Genomic DNA, 23603 nt, shown 5'->3' with positions numbered 1-23603 from the left:
TGTTCCCGCTTGTGAAATGCATCCATTCATTTGTATGCATTCCTTAGTATCCAAAGTCAGATGAGGCCTGCCTGCTGTGGATGCCAAAATACTCATTTTCTAAGTCCCTTAATAAAATGATAAGTATTTGCCAGAGCCAAAGCATACCCTGCTGTACAGTTTTAATCATCTTTGGGTAATTAAAACACCCAACACAGTGTAAATGCTGTGCAAAAAGTTTTTCTTCCGTATTACTGAAAGATTAATGTCAAGAAAAAGCCTTGACAGACTTGTTCAGTAGAGACAAAAAAAAAAATTCCCCAAATATTTTGGGTCAACACATATGGAATCCACAGATGTAGAAGACTGTAATTCAAGTGTTTTGGGTTTTATCTCTCCATCTTTTAGCAAATGTTCTGAGGAAATCATAGCATTTGGCAAATTATTGTAGCATTGTTGCAATGCTACTGGTTCTATTTGATGCAGTAATTAGATCTTTTCTAGTTAATATTACCTGTTGGAATGCATATAGCATTTGCCCCTCTATATTTACCGGTAGAACCAGAAAAAACTCCATTCAGTAATTATGTTGTTTCCAATTAGATTGCAAGATAAAAGTCAGTGACACTGATTAGCTAGAGTCATGCTGGTTGCACCTGTAGGGCTAGCTCTGTAGCCTACCCTATTTAGAATGAGCCTGGCTCTTTACAGTAAAGGTAGCAGACAGGTGGGGGCAGGGATTGACTTGGGCCTTTAAGTGATGAATTTTTGTTATTTGTATTTCCTGTCACTGCAGATTTTTGTAAGGCAGCTGCTCAGCTACTTATGACTGAACATAATCGTTTCACTTGTGAGCTTGGAGACTTCTTGAAGAATCTTCCTCATTTAGATCTTTCATGATCCTACCTGTCTTTTCCCAGTTCTGCGAGGATGCATATCTCACCATGGTCAACAGGTCAAAGCTAAGCCAGCTGTGACTGCTTTCGTCCAACCTGCCATCCTCCCTTGTGTTAGGCTGAGATTGGGTTTCAGGCTTCTTCTGTATTCTGGAAGAGCAAAAGCTGCTCCACTTTCGCCTGGGGCACACACATGCCCAAATTGATCTGTTTCATAGCTGTAATTTTTCCAGCTCTGCCTTTCCAATCATTTCAGAATTATTTTTCATGTCTGTGGAAATTTAGTTTCCATAGAATTTTTTTTTTAAAGATTTTATTATTATTGGAAAGCCAGATATACAGAGAAGAGGAGAGACAGAGAGGAAGATCTTCCGTCCGATGATTCACTCCCCAAGTGAGCTGCAACGGGCCTGTACGCGCCGATCCGAAGCCGATGCCAGGAACCTCTTCTGGGTCTCCCACGCGGGTGCAGGGTCCCAAAGCTTTGGGCCGTCCTCGACTGCTTTCCCAGGCCACAAGCAGGGAGCTGGATGGGAAGTGGAGCTGCCGGGATTAGAACTGGCGCCCATATGGGATCCCGGGGCTTTCAAGGCGAGGACTTTAGCCGCTAGGCCACGCCGCCAGGCCCAGTTTCCATAGAATTTTAATTTCAAGATGTTTTCCTGAAATTACTTCAGTTATTTGAAAATAGTTGGTATTCAGTTGTTTTATACTGACATATTAGACTGTATTCAGGTAAGGATTACAGGGTTGTTCAAGTTTAATGCTTATCCTGGAACTTTTATTCTTGGTGGAGAGGCAAGACTAACACATAAAGGAATTGTGGAATAGTCTTCTGTAATGAAGATAATGTTTAAAGAAAATATTCTGAAAAAGAAAAATCATTTTTATGGTTTACATAAAATACTCCTTGTTGAAAAAAAATCAAATTTAAATTTAACCCTCATGGGTGTGTGCAATTTTAGATAAATGGTAACTTTATTGTTTGGCTGCATTTAGTCCCCTTAAAGGAAGAAGGAAATGAAGCCATTTGGAAGCACGAGCCCTCCTCTGCTATCTGGCGTACCACACAGTGAGGTTACCCCATTTGGGCCCTGCAGACACGCACTGTGACACGTCCGGTCCCTGCGGGACTTTAAAAGGAAGCAAGATAAGGGTGCGAAGCTGGGAAAACAGGCCGTATTTCTGTCACACATTAAAAACTGAATTTCTTAGTTTTCAAAAAAAGTGGTGAGCCCCAACATGTACGTTTGTTAAAAAGATTAAATGGCATTTTTAGGTCAGAAATCAAAATCTGATTATTTGTTTTTATACAACTTTTAAATGTGTCACCTCTGCCCCTCACTGTAGTTTTATGATTAGCTGAAAAAGAACATTTGCTTCAATCTAAAAATGAAAACCGCATATATCTGAATTACAAACATTTGGAAAATATCTTAAATATCAGCAACCCAGTAGTTGTTTTTAATTACTATCAATATAATAGTTGCTAGTTAAAGGTGGTTTTAAAGTTATTTACACTGAGACCTACTGGTTGATGCTTGAGTAAGCAGCATCTTGCTATTTGAATGTCTGTGACTGTGCGGTGGAGAGAGCTGCTTTAGCTGAAGGTCCCTCTAGTTTTTTTCTCAATGGCAAGTAGCTGCCATTTCACTGAAGCAAGAGATACCGACAATTCTCCAGCTTCCCATATACATGGTTTCTGCAAATCAAGGCAGTTACTCAGAATAGTCTTCATAAGTAGGGGGTAAATCGATGCATTGTCCTTAAGAGTAGATTCCTCAGATTTCTGAAAAACAAATATCCAATATAATTTTATGTAGAAGTGGTATTTAAGATTTAGCACAGGGGCCCAGCACAGTAGCCTAGTGGCTAAAGTCGTGGCCTTGCATACGCCAGGATCCTGTATGGGTACCGGTTCTATTCTTGGTGGCCCCGCTTCCCATCCAGCTTCCTGCTTGTGGCCTGGGAAAGCAGTGGACAATGAAGGACGGCCTAAAGCCTTGGAACCCTTCACCCACGTGGGAGACCTGGAGGAAGCTCCTGGCTTAAGATTGGCTCAATTCCGGGCCCTGCGGTGTGGCCTAGCGGCTAAAGTCCTCGCCTTGAACGCCCCGGGATCCCATATGGGTGCCAGTTCTAATCCTGGCAGCTCCACTTCCCATCCAGCTGCCTGCTTGTGGCCTGGGAAAGCAGTCAAGGACGGCCCTATGCTTTGGGACACTGCACCCGCGTGGGAGACCCGGAGAAGAGGTTCCTGGTTCCTGGCATCGGATCGGCGCGCACCGGCCATTGTGGCTCGCTTGGGGAGTGGGTCATCGGACGGAAGATCTTCCTCTCTGTCTCTCCTCCTCTCTGTATATCCGGCTTTCCAATAAAAATAATAAATCTTTAAAAAAAAGAGATTGGCTCAATTCCAGCTGTTGCAGCCACTTGGGGAGTGAACCAGTGGATGGAAGATCTTCCTCTCTGTGTATCTGCCTTTCCAATAAAAATAAATACATCTTAAAAAGAAAAAAGATTTAGCACAAAATAGGTCTCAGCTACCATGGGATCAGATTGAATGCCCCGAGGCTGATCTGTTTATATCACAGATCACAGTGTATGTTAGGTATCTCAAACGAAGTAGAGAAATAAGATCAGGCATCTGGAAAGATGTGTAACTGATAAGACCACAATAGGTCGGTACCAGTGTATGCCAAGTCTACTTTTGAACTTTATCTAGTGTCTGCAAACTTGGCTGAGCTGAGCTGCAGTGCCGTCAGCCACTTGTATGTGCTGTCATCTGGTAGAAATCACTTGGCCTCTTTGAGTCTTATTCTATGCAGTGAGCAAGTATTCATTTCTGTCCTGCTAGTCAGAGAGCTTTGATGACAGTTATATGAGAATGTGTGTAAAAGGATTTTCAAAATTCATTTTATGGCTATTTAAATGGGGTGCACTGGAAGAAGACTGGAGTAGATTTATTGATGATTTAAGATTGAGAAAGATTAGTAGCAGCTCCTAATTCTTAGGGTTAAACTGTAGTAGTAGATACATGTCATAATTAAAGTAAAAGAAGTTCCCCTGTATTTTTGTACAGTGCTTAAATGACAACTCTAACTGAAATAGCTTAAAAAATTGATACTAGGAATCTCTGTACTTGAACTTCACATGGGGAGCCTAATAGCATTTCTGCGTGGTTAGCCACCAGATATAATCCAGAGACATCTTATGATTTTAAGGGAAAATAAACCGTAAAGGAGAAGAAAAGTGCAGAGCAGAGACTTAGGAATCAGACCGTTTGGCTTGGAGCCTACTCCTGTCACTCTTTTACCCTTTGATTTTGAACAAGTCGCTTAATCCCTTGGAGCGTCAGTTTCCTAATCTGTCATACTGCCTACCTGGGAGGGCTGCTCTGAGGGTCAGATACAATATCTATTGGCTCTCGCTAGCAACAAGTCTATGGAAACATAAACTTATTCAAAGACACTTTTTGTTTTTAAGATTTTTGTTCAAAAGTCACATTTACAGAGAGAAGAATTAAGATCTTCCACTGCTGGTTCACTCCCTAAGTGACTGCAATGGCCAGAGCTGAGCTGATCTGAAGCTAGGAGCCAGGAGCTTCTGGGTCTCCCATGCAGACACACATTGTTTTGAGTTTGCAGTAGCTCATTAAAATCTACTACCATCATTAATACATTGTATTTCATGTCTGTAAAGGCATTTACTTATGCTTTAGAAATTAATTGCATTCTTATAAATTATGTTTTAAAATTAGTTTTTTTCCTGTTGATTTCTTAAACCTTTGTTATTCAATTATCTGACTTAGAAAAGGAGATTTGTTTTTATTTGGAACATTACTGATATTGCTAAGTAATCAATTGTTACCATTGGCTCAGAAGTAGACAAAGTGAACTGAAGAACAAACAAAAAAAAGATGGACGAAGCTCAATGAGTCATTGGTGTAGGATACAGAGGGTCAAACTGGTGGTCAGTAGGTAGTTATTCTCCTTTTAAAGAGTTACTTTGTCTTCCACCATAAGTATACCCAGCACCTATACCACCAAATGAATTAAAACTAAATGTGGGAAATGATCTTGAAAATCTTTAGTAACATTTTATCACTGTTTCATGATTAGTTTAACATTTGTATTTTGTGCTGGTGAATATGTCATGATGCTAGAAGTTCTTATTTCTGTCTTGTTGGTAGTTAAATAAGATATCTTCATCAAAAAAATGCTTGGGTCCATGACTTTTAAGTTTACTGTCTGCCTGGACTCTGCCTAGCACATTTTTTTTACTACATGAAGTATTTTCTACTGAGGGTAGTTTTGATCAAAATGTGTGTGAGACGAAAGTTGGAAGACAACATTTGTACTCATGCAATGTTGATGAGATACACCCTTGAAGATAATTTGGTAGTATCTATCACGTTTTAGAAATGTGCATTTTTTTTATTTCCAATTACATTTTTAGGCTTTGTTATAGACATTTGCTTGAAAAGGAATAAGCCCCACACCACAAGCAAGGAGCTGGAAGGGAAATGGAGCAGCCTGAATAAGAACAGTGCCCATATGAGATCCTAGCACATGCCAGGCAAGGACTTTAGGCACTGGGCTACAGAATCTATAAATTTACATATGAATGTATAAGTTTTGGCTATTTCCTTGTCAAAGTAAACCTTTTTCTCTACAATCTATTTTCTCAACTCCACTTCAATAAGACTGAGTCAAGCTACTCTCAGGACATTCCCAGTGTATGGCCTGCTTATCTGGAACGCAAGAGATCAGACTCAGTTCATACTTCCTGCCTGCCATTCCCTAGCTGCACCTTCCTGGGTAGTGTTTCCGCTTTACTGGCTAGAGCACATGGTGGTGATGCTCTGGCAGGAGGTCAGATAAATGATAAAAATTATCTGTGTAAAGGATCTGGCACAAAACAAGTGGTCAGAAGCATGTTAAAATAATCATTATCATAGTTACTGTTAACAGTGATCATCCTCTTTATCTGACAGCCTTTCATGTGGTCAAGTCATCTGATATTGTAGAAAGTTAATATCAATGAACAATTTGCCAGTTAAGTATAAGCATTTAGGTCTTCAAGTTTAAACCTTTGACTTTGATGTTTAACTTTGTGGTCTTAATTTCATGAGAAAGCAGAAAAGAGTGTGAACTGCAAGCAGGTGAATTTTTGCACCCTTCAATAAAGTGGTCTGCTTGTATTCTTGACTCAGTTCCAGTAAGTATAAGCAATTAAGGCAAGGAGCAAATCTTACTTTGCTTTTTACACACTTCACCGTGGGCTAGTTCATTGGAAAAAAATTTGGTTTCAGTTTTCTTATCTATAAAAACAAAGGGATGGACTATGTAAACTTCCTCCTAGCTTTCAAATATTTTCAACATAAGAACCAATGAAAATGAGCACGCCTTTTGAGGAGAACTGAGGATCAACAAAACAAAGGTTTTATAATTGTCAAAGTAAAAGTTTTTTTCTTATTTTTTTTATTTATTATTGCTATTAGGATGCCCAGGTTCGTTTCTGTTCAGATAGTGGCCTCTGTCCTGACCTAAAGTGTTTCCTAAGTGTTTCCAGTCTTTTTTATCACCAAGATTACAACTAAATAGAGCCATTTCAAAAAAATTCCAAACTGGCCTTGAGCTGTAGGAAGCAGAGTACCTATGCTTTTACTCTGACATTCATATATTCCTCACTTAAAAGAAGATGTTCATTATTGTTAAATGCCATGTTATATTTCAGCTGAAAAAAAAACTTAATTGTATTCCTTTTAGCTTTCGTATTTTAAAGTAGCCTTGTACAGAAGCTTTTACAGAAGCTAGGATCTTCTTCCTGGTCATCCATGTGGGTGCAGGGTCCCAAGGCTTTAGACCATTCTCTACTGCTTTCCCAGGGCACAAGCAGGGAGCTGGATGGGAAGTGGAGCATCCAGGACAAGAACCAGCACCCATATAGGATCCCAGTGGTTGCAAGGCAGGAATTTAGCCACTAAGCTATCGCATTGGGCTCTAAAATTTATTTTGAAAGTAGTTTTCAATGACCATGTTAATACCTAGTTGAGAATTGTATTTGATTTGACTAAAGACCCCACTTGTTTGATAGATGAATTTTTTTAAAAGATTTTTTTTTATTATTATTGGAAAGCCAGATATACAGAGAGGAGAGACAGAGAGGAATATCTTCCATCCGATGATTCACTCCCCAAGTGAGCCGCAACGGGCCGGTGCACGCTAATCCAGAGCCGGGAACCTGGAACCTCCTCCGGGTCTCCCACGCAGGTGCAGGGTCCCAAAGCATTGGGCCATCCTCAACTGCTTTCCCAGGCCACAAGCAGGGAGTGGATGGGAAGTGGAGCTGCCGGGATTAGAACCAGTGTCCATATGGAATAGCCCTCACTTAGCTATTTAAAACATACATGTCTAGATTAGAATCTATTTGGTCACAATTCTTCCAAAACACTATTTCTCTGAAAGTTTAAAAAAAATTCATCTATCGGGCCCGGCGGCGTGGCCTAGCGGCTAAAGTCCTCGCCTTGAACGCTCCGGGATTCCATATGGACGCTGGTTCTAATCCCGGCAGCTCCACTTCCCATCCACTCCCTGCTTGTGGCCTGGCGAGGACGGCCCAAAGCCTTGGGACCTTGCATCCGCGTGGGAGACCTGGGAAACAGGCTCCGGGGTCCTGTCTTCAGATCAGCTCAGTTCTGGCCATTGTGGCCAATTGGGGAGTGAACCAGTAGATGGAAGATCTCCTCTATGTTTATCTGACTTTCCAATAAAAATAAAATAAATTTTTAAAAAATAAATAAAATAAACCCTGTGAATGTGAGGTCCGGTTTCTGGATTCTTAGTGCCGTTGTACACATTCGTATGCCAGCTTCACCCTGTCTTTGACTACTATAGCTCTGTGTGAACTTTGAAGTTGAGAAGTATTGTCTTTGCTCTTATTTTTTTTAAGGTTATTTTGGCTATCTTAAGTCCTTTTGGTTTCCATGTCCGTTTCAGAATCAAGTTCTAAATTTTTGCAAAAATAAAAACAAGTTTAGCTAGAATTTTTGATAGGTTGCACTGAAACTAAAGATTTGTTGTAGATTTTCTAATCCTTGATTCTGGGATGTCTTTCCATTTATTTAGATCATTAATTGCTTTCAACAAGGTTTTGTAATTTTTCACGATATAAGTTTTAACCTTCTTAGTTAAATTTGTTCTTAAATATCTTTTCATATTATTTGAAAATGAAACTAGTTCATTTTCCTTTTGGAATGATCCTTGGTAGCATATGAAAATGTGAGGTTGTTGTCTGCTGATCGTTTTATTCCACTCTGAAACACTCACTTGTTGTATCTAATTGTTTTTGAGAAGATATTTTAGTTTACTATATGTGAAATAAAAAAATTGTGAATAGAAATATACTTTTTCCCGTTAAAGGCTTTTTGATTTCACATATTTTTGCAAGAAGAAGTCACAGTCATTCGAATCATTATTCCTTATGTCCTTTTTTCCCTGTCTGCTTTTAATATGTCTTCAGGAATTTGATTATGTTGTGCCTGAATTTCTGTTCATTGTATTTATTCTCTTGATCACCTACCCTACCTTTTACCTGACCTGTTGCTGACTTCAATTCTGCATTTTGGATTTTTTAATATTGTCCCATGGAGACTCTGTTAATTTTCTTTTAAACCCTTTTTCCTATTCTTGTTTTAGAATAGTTTAATCGGTTTAAGCATTTCTGCTTTCTTTTTTGGTTTCATTGGAATTCATACTTCGTGTTAGCTGGAAATATTGATAGATATTTTAATTCTCACATCCTACCTTGACAAGTGAAATGATTTCTCTAATTCTTTCTTTCAGACCGGGCTGGGAGCATCAGTACTCTTGATTCTTTAGACTTTGCAAGATACTCAGATGATGGCAACAGGGAGACAGATGAGAGGGTGGCAGGTGAGTAAGGCTGTGGGGACAGCTGCGTTTTACTTTCCAGAAATAGTGAAATGACTGCAGGAATTCTCTCCTCTAGTTTTGAGTATGCTAATGTAGCATGCCATTACGTACACAAATATTTAATTTATTGTTACTAACTACTGATTTATTACAGGCTTAGGGCTACTCCAAACTTCTCCTCCAGTTTTGCTGTGGATTTCAGGTTCTGCTTGTGTACACCTACAGTTTGCTGAGTTGTGCTTACTGACAGATATGAACAAGCAACCAGTAGTAATAAAAGCTTTATTTAGCCATTGTGAAATACACACAGAGAGCTTAGCCTCATTCCTTAATCCTTTAAGTCAGGGCTGATATCCAGGTTTGTGTATCAGCACAGCTCTGTTGATTGTTGAAATTGGCTGAAGTTGTTTTGATCTGGTGAGTACCTTGTGTTGCCTGGGTATGCTGCAGCCATCCTCATGATCATTCTTGATAGCATTGCAGGTTACAGTTTTCACAGACTCTGAGAGGTGGGAAAGGCAGGCAGACATTGGTTGAAATGGTGGGTACTAGAACAAGAGCGCTGCCATGTGAAACATGTGCAATCTGTGAGGGAGCTATAGTGTCAAAGAAACTTCATATGGGTTTCTCTTGTCCAACTGTATTCTTCCATTTTCTGGAGCCAGTTTGTTAAAGCTTAGCGAGAAATTACTGCTGTGGTCATTATGAATAAAAATGAGTACTAGTTTTTATTTAGTGTTTGTCCCATTCATAGTACTCTCAATATGTATTCTGTGGTGAAATCCATCATCTTCCCCTCCTTAGGAAACTGTGACATTCAGAGAAATTACGTAAGACATCAGTAGCAGAACTAGCATTCAATCCAGATACCCTAGCATGTAAGCTTACAGTTGATTTTACCGTATGCTGCCTCTTGGCATGAAGGATTAAGTTTGATATAATTAACAATGACATTCCAATATGGCTTTCATTTCTTGCTTGACGACAGAGATTGAATATTTAACATTTTCAGTATTGTGAGTAGGGAGAAATCTGTAATTGTTTTTAGTTCAACAAAAACTGAGCGAGGATTCAGCATTGCAAAAAAAAATCAGTATCAATAGAGATGTTACTGGAGGAGTTTCATTTGACTTGTATCAAATCATGATTTACTCATGAGCATCATTTATTGACAACTGCAACAAATCAGAAAATCACAAAACTAGTGATTACGATTAGCTAATTAAACTAAAATTATTTGAGTAACTCAGGACTTAGTTATCCTATCAATTATATAACTTGTGACCATGGTACCTGTAATTAGATATGTTGTTTTTAAATATGTAGTGTTTTCATTTGTTTAGGAACTAAAAATTTCTAAATAAATACAAATATAAATATAATGCAAAATATGTAAAATATAAGTGTATTTTATATAGTCTTATTGTACAAATTATTACATTTCGAAAATAACACTTTGGTGCCAGTGCTGTGGCACAGTGGATTAGCTGCCATCTGCAGCACTTGAATTCCATATGGGCACAGATTAGGGTCCTGGCTACCCTTCTTCATTCTGGCCTCTTGTTCGTGCTCCTGGGAAATCAACAGAAGATGGTCCAAGAGTCCCTACACTCACATGGGAGATCTGGCTGCATTCTGGCCCAGCCCTGACCATTTCAGCCGTTTGAGAAGTGAACCAGCAGATACAAGAGGCCTCTTTCTCCTTATCTTGCTCTAAGTCTGACTTTCAAATAAATCAATAAAATCTTCAAACAAATAAAAAAACCTATCCCATATTAGCCACATAATTCTGTTATTTTTTTTAATTTCCTTTTCCAGACTTGTGTTAAATGTAAGAGTTTCACCATTATTCTTATTATTTAGATATTTACTACTCCCAATTAGGGAATAGCATTGATGTGAAAACAGATTATTAACATCTTAAATTGCTGATCATTAATTATTTGGAACAGTCTGTTGTTATGTAAGACAGTATAAACAGAAAAGAAGAAATTAGCAGGTTTTAATGACCCGATGTCACTTACAATCACTGACATTTTTATACCTGTTTTATTAGGACTCAGTGAAGATGTTTACGTCCTCTACCTGATTCACACAGATAGACACTGGTTGAGGACCACTTCCTTGCACAGGGGAAGTGCGTCATTTACAGGAGAATAGCTTTCAGTCTCCTGGTGTTCCTCTGTAATGGTGGTATTGAATCAGATATTTACAAATGTAGATGAAACATCAGAAAAAGGTTTCAGTTATTCATGGTTCCAAATTCCAAACAGATTTTGACTGCTTTTGCTAACCATTGGTGAGAAATTAAAAGGTTAACAGAAGACTAACAATCCAGAAATTGTACTTTTCCTGTTGTGTCATTGGCTCACGAATGAACCTCACATACGGATCACATAAGAGCAACAATGTGTTTTTGCGTTTACCTGTGCCAGTCTTGGATAAAAGAAGCCAATGGGTAACAGGCCATGAGCCCATTCTCCCAAGGGGCATATAGGAGTTTCTATAACCTTTAATCAGCTGCTGTTTATAAGACAGAACCTGTATTTGTCTTCAATATTATTCTTACTATTGTTCTCCAGAATTAAAAATCAAGTTATTATCTCAAGTCTTTTCAGTTCATCCTTCAAAAAGGAAGGAATATGTAAACAAAGCGTTCTTGACCATTTACAGTGTGTTGGAATCTATACTAGGTGCTTAGTATAAAATGTTTAATATTGTAATACTAATAAATAAATAAATAATAGCTCCTTATTTTTTTTAATTAGAAAGCTGAGGCTTACCCAGATTGAAAAATTTACCCAGTATTGTCAACATTAGAATACATAGTACTTCTTTTTAACTGAGACTGTGGCTGCAGTCCATTTATACATCTGTGTAGGTGGCAAATCTCTTTTGTCTTATACATCCTATTTCAACATCAGCCATTTTCTTTTTAAAGAAGTGAAAATTTAAGTTTTGTATTTTAGACATTTTCTAGTCCTTCATTTATTTTCCTTATGAAGTACACATTTTCATATAATAACTATTTGAGTGGTGCCGTTCAGTGATATTTAACTGAATTTTTTTTTCTCCTTAAAGGTTCTAAGGTATTTGTACTCTGAATGTTGGTATAATCATCATTGAATTTATTTTAGGTATTTTAACAATACATTATGTATTAAGTACTGTGTTAAGCATTGGTTTAGTAGTATGAAGTACATAGCATTTCTGCCATGCAAGAGTCTGTTCTAAAGCATATCTATCATGTGCACAGATACATGCTCAGTGCTTTGGGGATAGTGACAAGGCCCTTGTTCATTCTGGAAACACCTGTATTCCATATTCTCATTTCTGATCACAAGCTCCATAACTTACCACCAGAGATCTTCATTTTATTCCCTTATCTCCATTACTGCATTCTTTCTCTACATTTTAACTCTTTGTGGAGATACAAAGAACTACAAAAATTATGCTTTCCTAGTTAGAGGGAGAGACACTTTTGAATGCTGGTGTAATCAGTTAGCATTTCAGATTTATCATATGGCATGAAGTACTGGAATGTCCAGTCACTAAGCAACCTTTGTTGAATGCTTCCTCTGTATTTTAGATACTATGCTGTTCTAGGAACAACAATCCACAATAAAAACAGTAGGAAGACTTTATAAACCTTACAAAATCGAGCAGGTGTTCTACAATGGCATTCCAGCCTCTGCCTGTGGGATGATCTGCCTGGATCCACTAGGTCAGAAGTAGCATCAGGTCTTAAAGCAGTCCCCAAACAGGATGCCAGTGTTGGTTGCATGCAGCAGCTTCATTTGTTAGGCCACAATGCCAGCTCTGAAATTTTTTTCTTTAAAGATTGTTGAAGTAGGATCTTTTCCCCCTCTCTATGAAAATAAAGCACATTTCATTTTAAGAATCTACTGCGCCCGATGCAGTAGCCCAGTGCCTTGCACCTGCCAGCATCCCATATGGGTGCTGGGTCTAATCTTGGTGGCTGTGCTTCCTATCAAGCTCCCTGCTGGTGGCCTGGGAAAGCAGTCGAGGACTGCTCAAAACCTTGGAACCCTGCATCCACGTGGGAGACCTGGAAGAAGCTCTGGGCTCTTGGCTTCGGATTAGTGCAACTCTGGCTGTGGTGGCAGCTTGGGGAGTGAACCAATGGAGGGAAGATGTTCCTCTCTGTCTCTCCTCCTCTGTATATCTGACTTTGCAATGAAAAGAAATAAGCCTTAAAAAACATATTCATTAGCAAGAGAAAAAGAAAAAGAAAGAAAAACAGATTTTCCATTTGCGGGTTCACTCTCCAAGTACCTAGAGCAGTCACGGCTGGTCCAGGCCAAAGCAGGAGCCAGGAACTATCTCCAGCTCTCTCACATGGATGGATGGGGTCTGAGGACTTGGACTGTCTTCTGCTGCTTTCCCAGGCATCACAAAGTGATGTCTTAACCTGCTGTGCCATAATTTGGCCCCTCATGTTGCTTTAATTCACCTATTTATCACTCGCTGTACTGGAGAAACAGGAAAGTATGAGCAGCTCCTTGGTTCTTTTTTTTTTTTTTTAAAGATTTATTTTTATTACAAAGTCAGATATACAGAGAGGAGGAGAGACAGAGAAGAAGATCTTCCGTCCGATGATTCACTCCCCAAGTGAGCCGCAATGGCTGGTGCACGCCGATCCGGAGCCGGGAACCAGGAACCTCTTCTGGGTCTCCCACGCAGGTGCAGGGTTCCAAGGCTTTGGGCCGTCCTCGACTGCCTTCCCAGGCCACAAGCAGGGAGCTGGATGGGAAGTGGAGCTGCCGGGATTAGAACCGGCACCCATATGGGATCCCGGGGCTTTCAAGGCGAGGACTTTAGCCGCTAGACCATGTCGCCAGGCCCTATCTTCACTTTTTAAAAATTTTTAAATTTTTTTTTTAGTTTTACATTTTATTATTATTATTATCATTTTATGATACAGTTCCATAGGCTCCTGGCATTTCCCTTATCCCCTCCCCAGTTGCCTCCCCACTACCTAGTTGCTCTATATCATTACTAAAATATAGTTCTTCATACACAGTCATATGTCCATCATTGCGGGCATGGGCAATGGCAGAGAGTCCAGCATCCTATTGACAAGATATAGTGAACAGTTTCATTGGGAGTCCATCTTTGTCTGGAAGTAGAAATGCATACTACATTGACAATGAAATAAAATTCTTCCACAGTAAAGAAAAGTTCAAAGAATTTGCCTCTTCCAATCAACTTAATCTTACATCTACTTAATCTTTAAGTACTCAGGCACCTCTGGTACACTATCTGAGTCCCAAAACCCTAATTGGCAAGTATATGTATGCATATATTTAAGATTCATTTGTTTGAAAGAGTTGCAGAGAAGGAGATCTTCCATCTGCTGGTTCACTCTCCAGATGGCCACAATGGACAGGGCTTAGATGTAGTGAGGAAATAAGTTAACTAAAATAGAATTGTTTGTACTGATTTAATCATTAATTGTTTTTGCTAGTATTGAAATATGCAATATTAATATACACCTGCATCTTTGCAGTTATTACTTTAATTCCAGCAAAACTGCATTCATTGGAGTTGGGCAAGTAGAATAAACAGGTTGGTTTGTTGGTTCCTGCAGCATTTTTTTTAATAAACATAAATGTCCTCAAACATTTTTAGGGAACATCCTAATAATTGAAAAATACTTGGAAATTATTTAGTGTAACATATCCCTTTATAGGTTAATTGCTTAACAAAAATTCGTATGTGCTTAATACAAACCTATCATCAAGAAGCTTTCTTGTGAAACTGTCATATAAGTGAAATTATTCTTACTGTAACTTAAGATATACTGTAACATCAAAGAAATGCCTTTGTCTTTTAAAATCTATGTTGTGTATTAAGAAACATGCAGCAGAGTGAATTCATTTTGATAGGCTCTATCTTTTCAAAGTATTGTTAACATCTGATAACACTTGGCTGTTTATTTGTAATTGTGCATAAGAATATGCGTTCTTGCCGTCTGACATGGGTTTTTCTGGCTTTCTGCGCCTTAACCATTCAGTGTTTTGCTCTTTGTCACCTGAACCTTCACCAATTGAATTTTGAGTTTTTCCTGGTTTGTGTTGTAACCAGTTTTTTTTCTTTTCATTTTTTCATATTTCTATCATTATGGTATAGGGCATTTCTGATCTGCAATTGTTCTGTAATATGTCTTAGTAAATTTTGAGTGATACTGAAAACATGAATTGTATGCTGATTTCATGTAGGGTGTAGTTAGATGTTTCCAGATCAAAATCAACTTACCTAGATCTTTGACAATTAAGTGGAAGTAAACCAATGTGCTAATTCAGCCCATTCTGAACTTATCTTACACACTGAATGTGTGTAGTTTTTAGTATAAACTCTGAATTGCCAGCAGCCTAAGTCTTAGTAACTTTGTTGCACAGAAATGTTTGCAGATCAGCATTGCTGACTACCAAATTCCATGTTTCAGCATATGATGTCATCGGATTTTCAGTTGTGCCTCCATATTGCTGCAGTTAAATTCTGTGCATCAAAATAATTGGCCTTCATGTACTAAACATGATTCTACAGCATCTTAAGTTTTTATTGAAAACATGCAAACTGCGTGAATCTTAATTTTTCCATATATTTTATAGCTTTGTTGTCTCTGATAACTTCTCATTTGACATCTTAATGTTTCAACTATAATCAATCAGGAAAAAGTTTACATCTTTAAAATGAAAGTTTAAATCTCCTAATTTTTATGCAGAAGTTTTTTACTATGTAATTTTTAAATACCTGTTTGTGATAAAGATCACTTAAGTTTCCCAGAAATTTAAAAGGTATCTTTTATTCCAAATCTAAGCTTGCTTTTTCTTTGGCACAATATACATTTTAAGAGAACTTCCCAGTTAAGGCAAATATAATTAACTCTTCCTCATGATGAGACATGTTCCTCAGCAATGTTTATCTTAGACTCTGTCTCAAAAGAAAAAAATCTTTGAGCTTAATACCTGTTCACAATGGCAAGCTTATTCGAAGAGTTATCAGAAACATAAAATTTACATTATTTTAGTTAATATTCTTTGGTAAGAATACTTTTAAAAATGTAATTATTTACTTTAAAATTATATTCATTAGAAATTAAAATAGAAACCATCTCTATTCTTTGACTTTAAATGAAAACCAAATGCCTTTGGAACTTTTTTTTTTGGTTATTTGTTTAATATTTGTGCTTGCTTTTAGAAATATACTTGTTTATAGAAAACAGAAATCCCAAAATTTGTTAAATACTTAGGCCATTTTGTCTCAACATCTTAACAAATGGATCTACTTGCTAACATTTTTATATGCTGATTTATAATATTCTGAACAATGCATTCAAAAATAACTTCTGAAAAAAATCCTGAGGTTTTAAGGACAGTAGCTTGAGCTTCCTCTAATTCTTATCATTTCCCTAAAATTGTCCGTTGAAAACATCTCAGTATATCTTCAGCCTAGACTATTTGAAGCAGAGGTACTCAGATTATAAATATTTTTGTCAAAATGAGAGTTTGCCGTAGATTTTGTGTTTAATAGAACTATCCCTTGTCAGACAGCTAGAACATTTGCCAGCAGTCCCCTGAACTCCACCAAAACTGTGGAAGACATTCACCAGTTTGCCAGTTTGCTTGCAAATCTACTCTGCTGCATGCGTTCACAAGTTTCATGAAGATTGCATGCTTTCTGTTTTCAATACAAATTGTATTTTTTTTTCATGCCCATCCTTGCTTTTTATTTTTTTATTTTTGTTTCTCTTTTCTTGGCTGGATGCCTGTGTGTGTTTATTCCAAATCCCTGTCCAGTCCTGGAGTTTGAACTGCGGAAAGCCAAGGAGACCATTCAGGCCCTACGAGCCAACCTGACAAAGGCTGCAGGTGGTGTACATAAAACTTTTTTGAGACTTTTCCTATTTTATCGATGTAGAAGTAGCTGAGTTATTTTGAAATGCTAAAATGGTAAAATATTGTTTATTTTTTCCCCACCAGAACATGAAGTTCCTTTACAGGAACGAAAAAATTACAAATCAAGTCCTGAAATTCAGGTAGGTGAATGAGAGATCGAAAGTATCTTCCACATAAAAATGGTAGCACGGATATTGAAGGGGGGAAACTTACGGTTCTCCACGTATTTTTACAGGAGCCAATCAAACCTCTTGAAAAGAGAGCTCTAAACTTCTTAGTCAATGAGTTTTTATTGAAGAATAATTACAAGCTTACATCCATTACCTTTTCAGATGAAAATGATGATCAGGTAAAGTTTACTTTTTTAAAGATAGTGATTTATTTATTTTTTTTTCATTTACATAAAAAATTTTTAAGTTATACACTTAGTAAAATTCTACAAGGCTAGTTAGCAAAATACGGGTCTTGCCTACTTGAACTAGTGTTCTGTTATATGTTTTTTCTTTCCATGAAACTTTATATATTAAAAGTTTTTATTCTTTCCCTACGACTTCCCCGTAACTATGTAATCTACTCATATTTGCATGTATGTGTAAAGTATGCTAATTTTTCACTTTAAAGTATTTACTTGTTAATGTATATCAGTTTAGCCTCAACAACAGTGTAATAATTGTTAGATAAGTAGCAAGCACAGTAAGTAATAGAGAATTTTGAATGAATGATAATATGAGCTCTGACTTTCTAAGTAGGGGTCAGTTTTAAAACTTTATGGTTATTTTTCTGATAAAGCGAAGACATAGTTTTAGTGTCATTCATCTCTCACCTCCAAAATATTTTTTCTTTTTTGATGGGTCAGTTGAATCTTGTACTCTTTTTTATTTTGAGATTTCTTTATGTATTTTGGAAGAATTATGAGACATAGAGAGAGGTGTTCCATCTGCTGCTTCCCTCGGCATGCACAGTAGACAGCACTATCGGATGGGTGGCAGGGACTGAAACAGGTGGGCCCTCTTCCCCGGCTGCTCCCAGGCCATCAGCCCGGAGCTGGCACACGTGCAACAAGCAGACATCAGGATGCTGGAGGCAGCACAGGCAGGGAGGGGCTTGACAACGCCACAATGCCACCCTGACCTGGGGACTTCAGAAACGTGAATGCAGGGAGTTCATTATCTGGAAATCAGGCTGTCGTTTTTACGTTAAGATTCCATTGGGTCATGAAATCTCCCACTGATCTATTAGCAAAAATACATGTTTTCTAGAGAGATAGCAGTTACTAACTTGGCAAAAAGTAAATATAAGTAAATATAAATTTCATAAAAATTACATTCTTTCTATTTTCAATACAAATACAAATTGTATTTTTTCCACACCCATCTTTGCTTTTTTTAAAAAAAAAATGTTTGTTTACCTTTCTTGGTTGGATTTCTGTGTGTGTGTGTTTATTCCAATTTTTTTTGTACTGAATAATTACTAACATGGACTATTTAAAAGATGTTGTCAATATTTAGGTAACAAATATACTGTGTTATAGATTATAGCTAAGGTATATCTTATTTATTAATAAATTATTAACTAAAGAGTGATTAAAGGTTTTGAAAATGTGAAAAGCATGGGCCAAAAGACTGAAGAATCAGAAGCAAATTAAAGAATAAGAAAACAAATTAAACTTATTGGATAAATTTAAACCTAGATATATGAAATATTCTATCTTCCCACAATGATTACATATTTTTAAGAAATTTTATTAGTGTATTGGAGAGACAGATGACACAGAGAGCTCTCACCTGCTCACTGTCTCACCACATGGTTACAGTAGCTGGGGTTGGCCCAAGCCAGTTGAGAGCTGAGAATTTACTTTAGGTCTCCCCGACGGGTAGCAGGACTCATGTACTTGAACCATCACCTACTGTATTCCAAGGTGCATGTGAGCAGAAAGCCTCTATCAGGAATGCAAATGAGATCCAATCACTACTACTTGCCATCCCAACTGGCAACTTAGTCCCTACACCAAACAGCCCCACCCCTATTATTTGTACTTCTAAATATACTTATGTTACTTACTAAGATAGGCCATATTACAGCCATAGAAAATTTAAGTACTTCTCACTGACACAGAATATTTTCTCTGAACACAATGAAATTAAATTAGCAGCCAGTAAAAAACATAAGGGAAAGTCCCAAACATTTGGAAACTTATGTTTCAAAAATAGCACTTCAGCTAAATAGCAAATCAAAACTGAAACCAAGAAATATGTTAAACTAAATGAAAAAGGTCAAACAATTCAAACTTTGAGATGTAAGTAAAACAGTAATTAGAGGTAAGATTATAATCCCAAAGTGCCTGTATTTGAAAAGAGGAATATCAAATCAATGAAATAGGGATTACATTATAAATTAAAAATGTAAAACAAAGGTGAATAACTAGAAGAAAGGAAATAATAAGATGAGGGTGTACATAAATGATGCAAGAAAATAATTTTAAAAATCAGTTAAACAAAAATCAGTTCTTTGAGATCAATAAAAGTGATAAACTTCTAGTCTGAATATGGAAAAAGTAGACAAAAAGTGTCAAAATTAGAAATAACAAGGTTGGCTCATGATGGAATTCACTTAAGAGAATAAGAAGATGTTATGAACAGCATCACTTGAAAGAAGACAGCAGAGGTCATTGAAGAAAAACAGTATATGAAGGTACTTGCTAAAGAAATTGAATTTGTATTAAAAGCCTTCCCATAAATAACCATCCAACTTGGTTTCACTTCCAAATTCTAAACATGTTGGGAAGCAGAAGAAATGACAGTTCCCCAAAAGGCCCAGAAATGAAAGAAATGGAAATTCTTTCTTGTTCTATGAAATCAAAATAATTTTGATCTTTATTAAGACCAAACACATTGTAAGCAAAGGAAATCCCAGGCCAGTTTCCTTCATAAATATTGATGCAGAAATTCTACATAACATTTTAGCAAGTCAAGAAATATATGAAGCAAATAGTATAACATGACCAAATGGGATTTATTTTATAAATGAAAAGCTAGATTAAAATCCAAAAATCAACCATCAAAATTTTAATAAGAAACTAAAAGAGAAAAAAAGACATTTGAAAATATGCAGAAAAAATATTTGACACAGCCCAATACTCAATTCCCTGTTAAAAACTAGAGAAAATGGAAATAGAGGAGAGTTATGGAAAAATCTATTGCTAACATAATTAATCGTAAAAAATAATAATAATAAAGAAAATAAAATGTACTCCATAACTATTGAACTTTGTACTGAAGGTTTAGCCAGTGGAGAAAGGCAAGAAAAGCAATAAAAAGCATATTTAGGAAGGAAAGAATAACAGTTTTCATTCACTAATCACATGGTCATTCATGAAGAAAATCCTGTGAACTATCTGTAAAAATACAAAAATAAATAATCATAGCATAGCTTTAGGATACAAAATTGTTATACAAAAGTCCATTGTATTTCTTTTTTTAAGATTTATTTCTTTTTATTGGAAAGGCAGATATGCAGAGAGCAGAGAGAAGGACACATAGATCTTTTGTCCACCGAATCACTCCCCAAGTGGCCACAAAAGCCAGAGCTGAGCCAATCCTAGTTTTAGTATTACTGCAAATGATATTTTTCACTATTTACTGCTTGAATATAGAAATATAATGGAGGGCCTGGCACGATAGCCTAGTGGCTAACGTCCTCGCCTTGTACCTACTGGGATCCCATATGGGCACCAGTTCGAGTGCTGGCTGCTCCCCTCCCCGTCAAACTCCCTGCTTGTGGCCTGGGAAAGCAGTTGAGGATGGCCCAAAGTCTTGGCACCCTGCACCTGTGTGGGAGACCTGGAAGAAGCTCCTGGCTCCTGACTCCTGGCATCAAACTAGCCCAGCTCTGACTATTGGATCCTTTTGAGGAACCAGTCAACTAATGGAAGCTATCTCTCTTTCTACCCTCTCTCTCTCTCTCTCTCTCTCTCTCTCTCTCTCTCTCTCTCTCTCTCTCTCTCCAGCTGCCCCTCTATCTCTGCCTTGCAAATAAATAAGTAATTTTAAAAAATTTATTTCCAAACTTATAATGGAATTGAAAGAAAGTAATACAGCCAAAGCAATGTGATTAAAGAATAGAATTGGACTTAAATGCCTCACTTTAAGTCTTAAAAGATACTGTAGGCAGTACAGTGTCATGTTTGGATATAGAAAAATCGATCAGCAGAAGTAAATAGAGTCCAGACACAGACTCATTTTTGATTTCTAAAAACAGGAGATAAGGAGCTGACATTTTGGTGGAGCTAGTAAGCCAACACTTGAGATGTTAGTTCCAGCTCACATGCTTCTGATTCAATCCCCTGGTAATACACCAGCAAAAAGGGCAGACGATTCCCCTGGGCCCTTGCCACCCACCTGCAAATCCTGCTTGGAGTTCTCAGCCTAGTCCTGGACGTGGTACCCAGTTTGGGAGTGAACCAGCAAATAAAAGCTCTTTTCCTTGTGTGTCTTTTCTCTCTTTCCATCACTCAGGCTTTTAAATAAATAAAATCAGTGTCTATAGAAAAAAAAGGTGACATAAATTAGTTCCAGAAGGGACAGTCTTTGTCAACCATCTGCCATAAAAGTCAACTTTGTACTGTTTATAAAAATGCTCTAAAAGTGAACCATTAACTTAAATCTATGTCCTATAATGCTGTGAGACTTCTGAAGGAAAACATGAGGGAAAAATCGGTCATTGCTGGAGAGTAGACGTACATTTCCTAGATATGAAGCCAGAAGCATGTTCATCAGGTTTTCTTTTATGGAAATTAGTAGTTTCTCTTCTTTGAAACCACTCTTAAGTGAATTAGAAGGTAAACCCTAAGTTAGACTGTTTGCAAGTAATATGTCTAACAAACAATATCAAGATTTCTCTAAACTCAGAATAAACAATGCAGTTTGTAAAAAGATGGACAAGAGATTTAAACAAGTACTTCACAAAAGAAGGAATGTGAATAGAAAATAAGAACAGGGAAAGTAGAAAGATGCTTAGTATCTTTATTAAGAAAATACAAACTAAGCTGTCTCGTGATACCATGATAAATCTTAGATGAATAGTAGAGAGCAGTATATTTGAATAATATGTGTAATACTACTTTCATAAAGTATGTATTTTTGAAAATCCAAAATGTATTTTGTTCTTATTTTGGACCGGGCACTTAAGTCCTCTGTATACATTGAATTGATTATTACCAAAATAGTAGGAGTGGATAAGTTTTATATTAGTTTACAGATGACTAATTTAGTCTTCAAATTCAATTACTATAGTAGTTAGTATAGACAAATTAAGTTTGAGCTTTCGCAACACATCCACTTTGAATACTTATTGCTGCCTCAGGTTTAATCTCCTATAGTAATTGTCCTATTATTCAGGTAAATCAAAAGATAAAGAGTTACTGTGGGTCCTGGCACAGTGGTCTAGCTGCTAAAGTCCTCTCCTTGAACGCCCCGGGATCCCAAATGGGCACCGGTTCTAATCCCGGCAGCTCCACTTCCCATCCAGTTCCCTGCTTGTGGCCTGGGAAAGCAGTCGCGAACAGCCCAAAGCCTTGGGACCCTGCACCAGCATGGGAGACCTGGAGGAAGTTACTGGCTCCTGGCTTTAGATCTATGTAGCACTGGCCGTTGCTGTCACTTGGGGAGTGAAACATCGGATGGAAGATCTTCCTCTCTGTCTCTCCTCTTCTCTGTATATCTCACTTTGTAATAAAAATAAAGTAAATCTTTAAAAAAAAAGAGTTACTGTGATTATAATATTCAAATGAATAGACTGTGGTTTCTTGACCATGGACCACAATATTGACAACTAATATAATCTTGGCACCTAGCACAATTAAATTTGTTTATCTGGAAAATCAGAAAACCGCTATTAGTAAACAGTGAAAGATATAAAAATAGACTTAAAAACAGTATTTACTTACTTGAAACTTATGTCAAAATTATGATAATATTAGGTTTTTCAGATATTTGAAGTAATGGTGTGGATCTCACAATTTTAGGGTAAGAGTTTGGCATTTGTGATGCAGCAAGCACTCAGGACTTCAGGAGAGACTTGAATTGAGTTCCGGGTTCCTGGCTTGGCTGTTGTTGCCATTTAGTGAATGAACCATGGCAAAGAGATGGCTTTATCTGCTTTTTTTTTTTAACCTGTCTCTCTGTGTGCCCTTCAAATAATAAATACTTTTTAAAAATGCAGTATAAAGTCACCTCAAAGTTTTGTTTTTGTTTTTATTTAAATTTTTTTGTGTTTTTAGGATTTTGAATTATGGGATGATGTAGGATTAAATATTCCAAAGCCTCCAGATTTACTGCACCTTTACCGAGACTATGGAAATCATCAGGTCACGGGGAAGGATCTTGTGGATGTAGCAAGTGGAGTGGAGGAAGACGAGCTCGAGGCTCTTACCCCAGTACCAGGCAGCCTTCCCCCAAACCTCGAAGCTTCTCAGTCTGTAGAGGTAAGGGACGGCCACCAAATAATCACACCTACAGAAAATATTTATACAAAAAAGGTTGAGTTTCTGTTTTTTTCCTGTTTCTTATTTTAGAACTCCTTGCTAGTACAGAAGTTAGAAGATAAAATTAGTTTATTAAATAATGAGAAATGGTCATTGATGGAGCAAATCAGAAGACTTGAAAGGTTAGTACGTGATCATTATTTTGAAGTTCCTTTTCAAGTTTCTGAAAGACACTGGCCAATTATGTAAATGCATAGAAAGCATTTCAGGTACGATTTTCACATTTCTGTACTTTTAAAAGAATGTCTATAATTGTTTTATATATTGAAAATGTCGATAAACTTTTTTCCCAGAAGAAAGCTATTATACAATCAGTGTGATGGTCTTA

At 37.2% G+C, this 23603-nt stretch overlaps 1 protein-coding gene across 6 annotated transcripts in view; it reads left to right on the top strand.

Moving 5' to 3' along the window:
• Nucleotides 1-23603, top strand: part of RELCH (RAB11 binding and LisH domain, coiled-coil and HEAT repeat containing) — a 106218-nt gene that overhangs the window by 4776 nt on the left and 77839 nt on the right. For 5 of the 6 annotated variants that reach the window (XM_058677077.1, XM_058677076.1, XM_058677075.1 and 2 more), the window contains exons 2-7: nucleotides 8723-8812; nucleotides 16636-16707; nucleotides 16819-16874; nucleotides 16970-17083; nucleotides 23012-23215; nucleotides 23306-23397. In XM_058677077.1, the coding sequence (XP_058533060.1) occupies nucleotides 8723-8812; nucleotides 16636-16707; nucleotides 16819-16874; nucleotides 16970-17083; nucleotides 23012-23215; nucleotides 23306-23397 (628 nt within the window). The remainder of the gene's footprint in view (nucleotides 1-8722; nucleotides 8813-16635; nucleotides 16708-16818; nucleotides 16875-16969; nucleotides 17084-23011; nucleotides 23216-23305; nucleotides 23398-23603) is intronic. The other variant, XM_058677078.1, reaches the window with a different exon arrangement.

Source organism: Ochotona princeps, chromosome 18 (assembly GCF_030435755.1).
Source record: "Ochotona princeps isolate mOchPri1 chromosome 18, mOchPri1.hap1, whole genome shotgun sequence".
Taxonomy (NCBI): domain Eukaryota; kingdom Metazoa; phylum Chordata; class Mammalia; order Lagomorpha; family Ochotonidae; genus Ochotona; species Ochotona princeps.
This window is presented reverse-complemented; position numbering and strand designations above follow the sequence as displayed.